Consider the following 12,400-nt stretch of genomic DNA (forward strand, 5'->3'; position numbering starts at 1 on the left):
TTATTCTAGTAGGTATGCAATGATATTCTGAGGCTTGAAGTGTTTTCCCTAATGACTAATGATGCAGATTTTTCATGTACTTTTGCCATCCATATATCTTTTTTGTGAAATATTATTCAAATATTTTGCCCATTTTTTTTGCCATTCCCCTCTATTATTGTATTGTGGTACATTCTGGACAAAGATTTGTGACTTGTAAATATTTTATCCCAGTCTTCTTCTTATCTCTTTCTTCTTTTTAACAATGTCCTTCAGAGAACAAAAGTGTATCATTTTGAAGTGGCCGCCCTTGATTGATTTTTCTTTCAGAGATCATACTTTTAGTCTTGTATCTGAGAAATTTTTGCCCAGCCCAAGGTTAAAAAGATTTCTTTGGTGTTTTCTTTCAGAAGTTTTATTACTTTAAACTTTACATTTATGTTTGTGACTCACAAAATGGTAACTTTTCACCATGGACGAGATTATACCAGCTCTACAATTCTACAATTCAAATGTTATTCAGAGTTTATAGAGTGAGTTGTTAAATGTATCCCATTTGTTCAAAATCTTGGCTTTCCTTTTGTTTCTAGTTGGTAGTTAAGGAAACTGAGAATAAGGGCAGTAAACAGTCACCCATTGCTTAGAAGGAGGTCTTTGACTCCAAGTTCATTTTCTTTGCATTATGCAGCATGGTTCTAGTTGGTGTAGTGGTAGAAGCAAGCCATGGAATATTTCTTTCCTTAGGGAAAGAAAGAATAAGAAAGAAAGAAAATCAGTTATTCTTCTTATTGTTGAAATGACTTCTTAGTTTTTTTGGATAAAAGGTTAGTTAATTTTCTTCTGATGAAATGGAAAATGAATGCCAAGTTAGAAGCCCTAAAATAAATCTCAGCCCTAGCACATCCTTAGCCTTAGGCCAGAGGCTTAAGGTTACTAATCCACATTTTGTTCATCTATAAATAATAAAGATACTTACCTTATAAGATTGATGTAAGGATTAAATTAGACCAAATATGCAGAAATTTTTTCTATAGCCCATGGCACGTCATAGATGTTATTTTACATATTTATTCCTGGCACATCTATAATTTATGCCACTGACCAGTGAAATTCCAGTAATACATGCAATCCTCACTTTACTCTGATCAACACAGAAGATTCTAGTTATTTTTTCTCATTATTTTATTGATAGGTGTTGAGGTTGTAGACTTAGGGAATACATATGTGAAACAAAATATTTCCCATCTTTCAGAAAGGCTACAACCATCTATTTCCAGTCAACGACTTACCCTGAGGAAAGAAATCCCCAAACCTATTTTAGTAACCTATTGTAATATTCAGTGCTTACTTCTATTGGTTACTTTTCTTCCTAGTAATAACTGCCTTTCATTGAGTCCATTTTCTGGGCCAATCTGGGGTGGAAAGATCTTACATCTCTGCCCCTCAGCTGGTTACACTGAGGCTGAATTATTTGTGCATGATCATATGGAGAGGAAGTGATGAGAGCCAGAGTTAGAACTCTGGTCCATGCCATCCATGCCTCTCTTCTGGTTTCCTATCCTCCCTCCTGTGCTAGCTTTTTATATTGCAACTTTAGCTGGCCACTGCCCTCTAGACAGCAATGCTTGCCATCACTCAAGAGTCTTACAAGCCATCTTTCAGCCTTCTGATGTAATCTTAGTGCCTTTTATCATTTCCCACTAGGCTGCTTTCAGAACCTTAAATCATCGAAGTAGCTCATCTCAGAATGTTTTCCTGTTTCTCACCTACCTCTTCTGCTCTGCTACCTAGAATTAGGCATAAGTAACACTGACTGAGCCAGACAAAAAAGGCCATAGAGCCACTACGGCAGTATTCTCCTGCCTATGCAACTGAGTCATACCTTCTCATTAACTTCAAGGAACCAGAGGCCAGATTTCCCCTAAATCTCCAGCTTAACCATTGCCTGTAAAGAGGCCATCACATTCCAGGCATTGGTGTTTGTATTCACTTTGTCAGTTACTAAGAAGATTAGCAGGGTAAGATGTTTATAGAACATTCTTTCTGCCTAAGACTGGTGCTCAACATTGTATGGGTTACAGAGTAATAGAGGGCAGAGTCTCACAATCTATTTCTGGATACCAGACTTATACAAATAAAAAGTTAACTACAATGGCCAGGTACAATTACTATATGGAGAGAGGTGCTGATAATATGTGCCTTCTTCCCAATGTAAGCCCATGAAACTTCAGGGGGAAAATTTCTGTTTTATATTTATGTACCCCATTTGTGTGGAAAGAGAGGGGCTCTGCAATCTGGGGAACTAACTCCCAGGTCCAATGCTACTCCTTCCTGGGGACTATATTGCTTTATGGGGTTGTTGAGAGATGACATTCATATATATGTGAAAGCCCTTAACACACACATTCATCGTGCAGAAATCTGTTCCTACAATCACCTTGTTTCCGTATATTGTCTTTTGTCAGTCTCCTGCTGAGAAGTGTCCATTCCCAGTCTCTCTCTCTCTCTCTCTCTCTCTCTCTCTCTCTCTCTCTCTCTCTCTCTCTCTCTCACTTTCTCTCTCTCCACACAGGGAGAGAAATGAGAGTGAGTATCTTATTAAAGAGGAGTCTTCTAAAGCTCAGGATGAATTGGGGGTTGATAAGTACCTGACAAACCCTAAACATTACCACATTACCACTTTAGCACTTGACTTTCTCATCTGACTTGAGGCATGCCAGGCCAGCAGGAAAAACCAATCTAGAGCTGGAGATGTCTGCCAGGAACAAAAAAAGCTTCCCTGATTGTTTTGCTTTTTCCCTGGCAACAAGCCTCCTTTAGGTCCTCCAAAGCTAGTGATGTCATTGCTACCTACTTTTAACAGCACAGGCCTTGGTCTGGATGACACAGTCCTCACTGGTTAATGTATAGGGCTTAATGCCAAAGCTATTAATTCTCTTTAGGTGTCTTTTCATCTGTCTTTTGTTAAGTAATATTTGATAGCTAGTAGGCTTGGTTCAGATGATGGGATGGTTTTGTTTTTGCCAAAGCCGATAGTTCTGAGCAAGGGTAGGTCAGAGGCAAACAGCATTCTGCCCATGGACTCTCAGAGCCGGGAGCTGCCTACAGAAACCCTTCCTGCTTCTTCCTTTCTGGTTTGGCAAGACACATCCAGAAAAACAGCCAGGAAATAGGTGGTAACAGCTTTAGGTTGGCTTTCCTACAGCCTTGAAGATTAATTTTCCTTAGGAGACTTTGACATAGGACCCTCTGGATTGTTAGTAAAGAAATTAATAACCAGTAGTCAACAAAATATTGAGCTTGGGGAAATGTCTTAATGCAGAGCCTCACAGCAGGAAGTAAAGAGGAAAAAAATGATTCTTCATGTTGAGAAGCCTGAAGTTAGGGGACAAATCTAAATCATAATATATCAATTTCTACCAAAATTTGAGTGCTTCCATGAGCTAGATAATGTATTGACTATCATGCACATATTTTCTAAATATTTTCTAATTGAGAGAGTTTTTTCAATACTCAATACTGTATTGACTATCATGCACATATTTTCTAATTGAGGGAGTATTTTCAATACCTTCTCAATTCTATAAGTTAGATATCAATATTTTTCAATTAAAAAAAAAGCTCCAAGGCTCAGAAAGTCTAAATAATTTGTCCTATGCCCTATACAGTTAATAAGTAGTAAGTCTGGAATGGATAATCAGGCCTAATTACCCCCAAATCCTTGTTTTTAACTACAGTTTGGCTATGGTGCCTTCCTAAAAACCAATGAGACATGACTTATTAAAGATAAAACTATAGTACCTGTCACAGACTAGGAGCCAAATTCAGACTGTGTATATGTTTTGTTTGCTCCCAATAATTTTGGCTTATATGAAATTAATTTTTACCATTTTATTTTATTTGTTGTTATTTTTACGTTAGGTAAAAAAAAAAAAAAAAAATCCAGAAAAACACCCAGATCTCTGGCTTCATTTGAAACTAAGATCTGGCAACTGGAGGTCTTTAAACAGAACCTGCCTTTCTCTCTTTGTTAGTGTCCACTCTTCCCTTTTGTCACCTGGCCTCAGTATGAGAATGTGAGTGGCCATTTGCCCATCAGACTAGCCCTGCTGTTTTCCTTATTGTAGCTCTAAAGTGAAGTGTTGAGTACCCAAGTCACTGTCACAGGTTTGTTTTGTTTTGTTTTTTGCACCTGTTTCATTTTTTCACCTGCCTGCATTTGAGATGGTGACCACACCCTGAAGCTGAGCAAAGACAGGTGAAAAGTTGATTTCGTCTGTTTCATTGGAATCATATTCAAAGTTGAAGTAGTTTCCTTGCCTGAGAGCAACAACCATGCGTGAAATCCACTTAGCACCTGTGACTTGTTGGCCTGTGTTGGCCGTTTGCAAGCTGTGCCATGGCCACTGCATCCCTGTGCCTCCCACTAACAATGCCTCCATCTCTCCACCTGCTCACCCAGTGCCAAGCATGCAGTTTGCTAAGGATTTGCTCCTAGTGAAGGAGAAAGATGGTGTCCTGCATGTTCCTATCATTCGGAGCGGAGACTTGAGCTATGAGTCATCAGTGAGATGCTACACTCAGGGCCATTCAGCTCAGGTCATGGAGGACTTTGGGGAGAGAAGAAATGCAGATTCTTCACGGATTACATTTCTGAAAGGGGAGAAGGTAAGTGGAACCGTGGTGGCTTAAAGACAGCATTCTCTTCTTATCACCTTTGTTTGTCCACAGGTAGGTAAATTAAATGAACTTGGAGCATATTTTGGAATTTCCTTACCAATTAATAATATTTTAAATAATGTCATCTATTCCATTTGACTATCTTCTTTGTCTCCCACTTGCAAACAAATACATATATCATCGTTTGAGTTGGGAAATTTCAATAATGTGCAATGTTTTGGAAATTTAGTTCCATCAAATGTAACACTTTCCACTGGTGTTACTTAAGGACTAAGAAATAGTTCTCTGATATCTGGGTCTTTCTCCCGAAATAATATGCATCCTAACACAGGACTGAATAAAGAAATGTTGAGCAGATTTGAGTCAGCGTAGTATTCTCTTGATAACGTACCCAAAGAGCCATGCATGTGGTCATGGGAACTCGGGAAAAATCTCATACTAAACACAGCTGCATCAGAATAAAAGGATTCAACTACAGTGTATGTCAAAGGTTTATATTGAATGAGAATCCATTTCCCCCTTTTTGAATCTCAATTTCAGATGACTGGGTCAGATGTACCTCTTGGTTCAAGGCACAACATCCACGTTAGTCAGCACCTTTTTTATTTTCAGTTTGTTTATTCATTTCATTTTACTTCCATTTCCAGCCACATTCTCTTCTCCACCCATCAAACTTTTATGTTTAATCTGTATCTCTGTTTTTTTGTTCTATTAAAAGTGCTTCTTATTTAGCATACATGAGTTTTAATTGATAAAAATTGTATTATGTTATGTCTTTTTCAATTTTTTACTGTTGTTACTCACCGGTATGTTTTAAGATCTGTCTGTGGACCTCTAATCTGTTACTTCTGGCTGTTACATATGTTTCATGATGTGTAATTTGCTATATTTCACTTATGCACACTCAGCCATAGATGATAAGGAGTCTCAGGGGTTGCATCAAGAAAGCTCCTAACACTCCGTCACCTCAAAATGTTTCAGTGCACATCCTCATACATGTCCACTTACAGACTCAAGAGAGAATTTCTTTACTCAGGGGCAAAATTTCTAGACCAAAAGACATGCATGTGCTTAATTTGGTGGGGAAAAGTGTAAGAATACTTTCCAGAATGTCACTAGAAATGCAGGAGGGTTGCTACAAGCCTACATCCTCTTCAACACTTAACGTTACTCATCTTTTTTTTGCAGAGATAATTATAAGCATAAAGGTATATCATGTTTTAACTTGTATTCTATAATTATTACTATTTTATATTCTTTTTAGCTTCTTGGACTTCCAAATAGCTTATGAGCAGATTTTTCTTCTTTGTTACTTATTTTATCATTTTATTACCTTTTTCTTACTAACTTTTACTACTTTCTTAAATATCCTAAATGTTAATTCTTTGCCAGTTTTACATAGTGTAATATCTATCTATCTATATGTCTATATATATATATATATATATATATCTTTCTCTTTCTGTCACTTTCCTATGGTCTTCATAGTTCAATGAAGTTCTTCAATCTTGATGTAATCAAATGAATCAAAATTTTGTCTTTTTGAAATTTAGCCCAAGACCTTACCCATTGTAACTCATTCCAAATTTGTCCTCTATTCATCTCTACTACCAAAAAAAGATAGGTTTGTTCTCTGGGACTTTTAAGAATTTTACACACCCATGACTCATAAAGGCCTGTCCTAGTTGTATATTTTATTGGAATTTTACTCATGGAAGGTTGAAACATGCTTGTGAACACATGCAAACACTACAGATATAATCTTCAGCTTTGAGTCTACACGTCTGTATTTGCTTTAAGTTCAAACGCGGATGGTCTGTCTATTTAAGAGAGAATTTTAATTTAATGAAAGTATAAAGAAAATACAGCTTAATAGTCTGTATGTTACTCACATGACAATCTATCATCATTCCTAAGCATGCTTTAGAATCTCCATTTCTTTGACTTGCAAAACAAACTTTGGGTCTTGGCATATACTGTAATATCTTTTTAAAAGAATCCCATGAATCACCATTAATTTCATACTTTCTATAAGGAATTCTTATTCTAGGAAAGATGTAAAAAAAAGGAAAACAATCTTCAGGACTTAAAACAGGTTAACAAGTAACGTATAAATGCTCACTGGGATTCCTTCCTACCATGTATTATGACTTAGGACGTATCAGAGTGAACTCTCTGCCCACATATCCTTTGCAATGTAATAAGATAGTAAATTTAAAATGATCCAACTAAAAATATCTCACTTCATATCACATAGATCTACTACCGAGGCTGGTATGTTATCTAAAATTTTGTGATTTTGTTTTACATTTTTTCAAAAATGCAATCCTCACTGGAGAATATTCAGTTTGAGAAACACTTGACTTTTCTCCACCAAACAGGTATTGGGTTGTGTTCTCATTTTCAATTCTCAACAGTTTTCAAATAAGATTCTATTTGGCAGCAGATTTGAGAGTTCTTTAAAATTTAAAGATCTTTAGCCTAACATGAAGACGCTTTGAGTTTCTTTAAAAACCATTTAGTTTTCAGAAGGAAAAAGTGTGTTATGCAGATATCCAGGAAGTCCAATGATATGTCAAATACCCATTGTTGGAGGTCTGTTGTAACACATGCAAACATACTGAGCAGCCGAGGCAACATGTGGGAAAGCATCCGAATGTTCTACAGGTGCTTTTTAGTGGGTGATTTGTTTTATTAATTTTGGTTTTCACAACTCATCACCAATAAGTCAAAAGGGTTTGAAATGTTCTAATACCAGTCCCATTAGTTAGGTGGGTTCCCCTCAGGCATGAGTTGTTAGATGTAAACATTCTATTTTAGGACTGCAACTGGATCCGTTTGAATTCATGTTGACTCTTTGATGTTGAAAAGAAGAAAAATAGTTTCCTAGGAAAACCAAGCCAGTTACTGATTCCTTGCTATAGATTTTAATTTATCTTGTGCCATTGCCTCTAGGTAAAGAACTGCACGGTCTATATCCATGATGACTCCATGTTTGAGCCCGAGGAGCAGTTCAGGGTCTACCTTGGCCATCCTCTTGGAAACCACTGGAGTGGAGCCAAAGTTGGAAAAAATAACATGGCCACCATCACCATATCCAATGATGAAGATGGTAACAAAAGAAATTGCCTTTAGTTATTCTTAGGTTGATGGGACATGAAATGATATTTGAAAAACAAAAATGCTGTGGAAGTGCCTACTAATAACAGTCTCTGAATGTATATATCAAATGTTTGCAGCAAGTGATCACCCTCTACGGCATTCTGATAAGTTCAGGGGATTTCTAATCTCACTATTCCCTACATATTGCCAAAAGATAAGGAATAAGTATGATTAAAAGCTAGGACAGAAATGCTGACACAGAGAATAGAAACCATGTAAGTCATTGCAGATCAGGAGCGGATTCAGAAATACAGTCAGAATCAGTTGACTCCAAGGAACTGATTTAAAACACTGCTACCTTCCTGGAAAAGTTCAATTTTTCAGCTTCTTCTAACTGATTTGCCCTAAAACAACAGCAACAACAACAAAAACCCAACTTATATTCTATAGTCAGGTGTTTGCAAAGAGTGGCCCAGGAAGAAGAAGAAACAAATCCTGTTTTGAATTAGGACTTCACTGTTATTAAAGTAGATATTTTAATGAGTAACTATATAAAATATTGCAAACAGCAATATCTGATTTTTATTGAATATTTATGGTACATGCTAACCATGTTATAGTATTTCACTCAGTCCTGGCAGTAATCCTTTGAAATTGTTTTTCTTACCTAGGAGAAGAAACTATACTTCAGCAAAGTTATGTAATTTGAACTGTTAATTGCAAAACTGTTAGCAGCAAAACTGGATGAGAACCAATATATATAATATTATATATATATATATTAGAATTGGTTCTCATCCAGTTTTTTAGCCAGGCATGAGGGCACATGCATCTATATCTATATCTATATCTATCTATCTATCTATATATATATATATACATATATATACATATATATACATATATATATATATTTTTTTTTTGCACAAGGGATTGAACCCAGGGGCACTTAACTACTGAGCCACATATTTAGCCCTTCTATTTTTATTTTTTATTTTGAGACAGGTTCTCACTAAGTTGCTTAGGGCCTTGCTACGTTATTGAGGCTGACTTTGAACTTGCAATCTTCCTGCCTCAGCTCCTGAGCCACTGGGATTACAGGCATGTGCCCTCATGCCTGGCTAAAATCTACACTCTTAACTACTGAGAGAGTTAGTGAGATTTGTAGGGTTCCTAATGAGAAATCAGGAACTGCTTTGGAATCATGTAAAATAAGAACAGCCAGCCTTGACGTTGAAGTAGCCCTTCACCCAAATAGATTTAGGTTCAAATCCTGAAGTGAGCCTCTCCCAGCACACAGATAACCCAATGATGGAGGCTCAGCGAGGTAACAGTTCCACTGTTCCAGCAGCCTTCCTCATTTTAGCAACCATTCTTACTGAAAACTCTAAAGTCTCAAGTAAGGTTCGTCTTCTACAATTAGAAAGACTAAGAGCAAGGAAGAGCGGGAAACAGACAAGAAACATCTACAATATACTAATAATATCCTAAAATGGTATAAAACTTGTAATTGCTCCCAATTTTCCCATCTCTTCAATCTCACTCTCTGTTATCACTATGACCACCACCCTGCCCTTCCCCCATGAGAATGTACTAGAAAAGAAGACATGATTTAAATAGTTTTTGGAAAAAAAAGCCAAATTGTTAATCATTTCCTAATAATGACAGGAATGCCTCAGATCAGATAGTATTAGAAAGTTTTGAGTTCCTGAATTATCATTGTAGCCAGTTGCTAAAACTAACCATGCTTACCTATATAACCAGTGAAGAGTTAGGAATAGCTGATTGTGGGTAGGTACTAGTACTAGGAGGGTGTATCCAGAAAACCAGAGATGAAGGATAGATTTGGTAACTCAAGTAGTATATAAATGAGATAAATTATAATCCTTAGAAATTCATAGCTTATAAATAAAAAGTCGATTCATGGCATCAGTCAATAGCTATTTATCAAGGGTCCACTATGTCTCAGTCTCTTGATAAGTTGTGCAAATTTAAAAACATTCTAGGAGCAAAAACCAGAAACTTGGACATCATGCACTTCAAAGTCTCTAAAAACTATTTCCCCCATTATATTGTTTTTAATACACATGTGAGAAATAACTCCTACAGGATCACAAATAAATTCCTTTTTCCAAAGCATTGCTTAAGGGTAAATGCTGATTGATTTTTATGACTACAAGCCATTTTGCCTTGGTATTGTTAACTAATGTGAATTGTTCCCTCTTGTCATTATAAGGTATTTCTTGCCATTATATGGTATTTGCTTGGGAGTCTGGATTTTTTATGCTATTCTGACTTGCTCTTGTTTTCCTAACTGTGTTTCCTTAGCACCCACCATTGAGTTTGAAGAAGCTGCATACCAAGTCCGGGAACCCGCAGGACCAGATGCCATTGCAATTCTGAACATCAAGGTGATCCGAAGAGGGGATCAGAACAGGACCTCCAAGATTCGCTGTAGCACTCGGGATGGATCTGCCCAGTCTGGTGTGGATTATTACCCAAAGAGCCGAGTCTTGAAATTCAATCCTGGTAATTGAATGCCAATTCCAATCTCTGGGTTTTCTTAATGGAGAGATGACTACCTTTTATGTGAAGAAAGGAATGAGCAGAGAAAAAAAGTTGTGGCAATAACATAATGCATTTGTTGAGCATATATTTGAGGTTGCAAGTAAAACTTAATTCATAATCATGGCATGGATTTAAAAGTCTCTAACATTAGAACATGCTAGGCATTTTGGTTTATTTAAAAGGGTATTTTTTGTATCCTGTGGTTTGGTTGAATGATAGGAACACTTGGTTTTAAAATATATATCCATCCTTCAACAATCATTGGTGCAAAGCTATGCACTGGGTCCTTCAGAGCTTGCTAAAATCTGGAAGGCATAATCCCTATGCTCAAGTTGATTTCACTTCTACTAGGAAACACGCACGCCTTTTTATAGGCTTTCCAAAACAAGTGTACCCCAGAGAGAAACATGGAGATAAGCCAGAAAAGAGTGAAAGACAAAATAGATCACAACCAGGTGTCTGTCTGAAGTTTTGATGAGGAGAATGGACCAAGTAAAGAGTTGAATTGTATGCTAGGTTTTTTCTTAGAACTTTCTGGAGCAGTGTAAAGTGAAAAGCTGGTATAGATCCTGGCATCATTTCTTAGTGTAGCCAGAGGTGATTAGCAGTATTAGGACTTTTCAAAGATGTCCTAGCAAGTGGATGGAAAGGGTGACTCAGAAATGGTGGAGGCTGGTGGTCATGGGTCCCTGTGTATCTCTTCTGCTCACTGGAGCCTTAATGGGCTTCCAGCTCCATCCCATGTGTGTCTAGTTGATGCTTGCAGGAAAAGAAGAGCTCTTCTTCCACTTTTGCAGAAGGACCCCTCTTTTCTCCATAGGGATCTGGAGGAAAGATAGATCTGGAAGCAAGCTGGTCCTGATGTCTCTAGGAGAGGAAGAAAGGTCCTTACTTATGATCAGGGATGTTTGTATACTCAAAGAATCATTTTACAGCAAAGGAAGGGTTTATAGCCCTCTTCCAGGTGCTAAACCTCCACAGTGTGATCTTTTTGTGGAGACGGACCTGGCCCCTACTGCTTCTTAGGAGGCAATTTAGAAGAGTATGCAAGTGCTCACAGCCACACAGAAGCTCATGCTTAAGTGTAAATGGGAAAAGAAAATTAAGGAAAAAAAAACTTGTAACCAAGATGAAGCATATTTTGGATCATAGATTTTTATTACTGCCAGCCAGTGTGTCAGGCAGGGGCCATTAATCCTCATATGGTGCTGAATAGTAATCTCTAGGACAGAGCCTCTACCACAGGTGGAATTTGGTCTGTCAAACAGATTCCTCACTTAGGATGGGGCTAAAGTGATTAGAAGTCACTGCATATCTAGAAAACTTCTGTAAGGAAAGGTTATATTTTAACTTGACATCTCAGCAGTGCCAGCCTGTGCTCTCTTAGGTATGTCTACTAATAAGGTTTTTGCTCTCTTTTTGTTCTGTCCTTGGTGAAGGTGTGGATCACATCTTTTTTAAAGTGGAGATTCTGTCCAATGAAGACCGGGAATGGCATGAATCCTTCTCTCTAGTCCTTGGCCCCGATGACCCAGTGGAAGCAGTTCTTGGGGATGTGACTACTGCCACAGTGACAATTCTAGATCAGGAGGCAGCAGGAAGTCTCATATTGCCAGCGCCACCTATTGTGAGTTGCTTGACACCTAGGATTGCTGCTTTTATGTCTTAGTGAATAGCAGATGAGAACTTGAGAGAAATGGGACTTCTGGTGAGCTACTACTTCTTTGTTCTTTTAACAACGGTTCTCAACCAGAAGAATCTAGCCAACCATTCTCTCCCTCCAGAGGACATTTGGCAATGTCCAGAGACATTTTTGGCTGTCACAGCTAGCATCCAGTGGGTAGAAGCCAGGGATGCTGCTAAATACCTACAATGCACAGAACAACAAAAAGAATTATTTGGCACAAATGTTAATAGGGCCAAGGGTGAGAAGCCTTGTTCTGACGTAAGAGTAAGACCAAATCATGTAGGTAGCTTAGCTTGATAAAGACATTTTTCTCTGGTAGGGCCTGGAAGATAAGAAAGTAGAACTCCCAATCTATTATCCAACTTATTCACCCCACAAAGAGAG

The 12,400-nt window shown here is 37.7% G+C and overlaps 1 protein-coding gene across 3 annotated transcripts in view; it reads left to right on the forward strand.

Moving 5' to 3' along the window:
• Fras1 (Fraser extracellular matrix complex subunit 1) overlaps positions 1–12,400 on the forward strand; it is a 425,584-nt gene that overhangs the window by 377,822 nt on the left and 35,362 nt on the right. For all 3 annotated transcript variants that reach the window (XM_078021445.1, XM_078021446.1, XM_078021447.1), the window contains 4 exons: positions 4,442–4,647; positions 7,615–7,771; positions 10,090–10,290; positions 11,769–11,956. In XM_078021445.1, coding sequence (XP_077877571.1) covers positions 4,442–4,647; positions 7,615–7,771; positions 10,090–10,290; positions 11,769–11,956 — 752 coding nt within the window. The remainder of the gene's footprint in view (positions 1–4,441; positions 4,648–7,614; positions 7,772–10,089; positions 10,291–11,768; positions 11,957–12,400) is intronic.

Source organism: Ictidomys tridecemlineatus, chromosome 9, assembly GCF_052094955.1.
Source record: "Ictidomys tridecemlineatus isolate mIctTri1 chromosome 9, mIctTri1.hap1, whole genome shotgun sequence".
NCBI lineage: Eukaryota > Metazoa > Chordata > Mammalia > Rodentia > Sciuridae > Ictidomys > Ictidomys tridecemlineatus.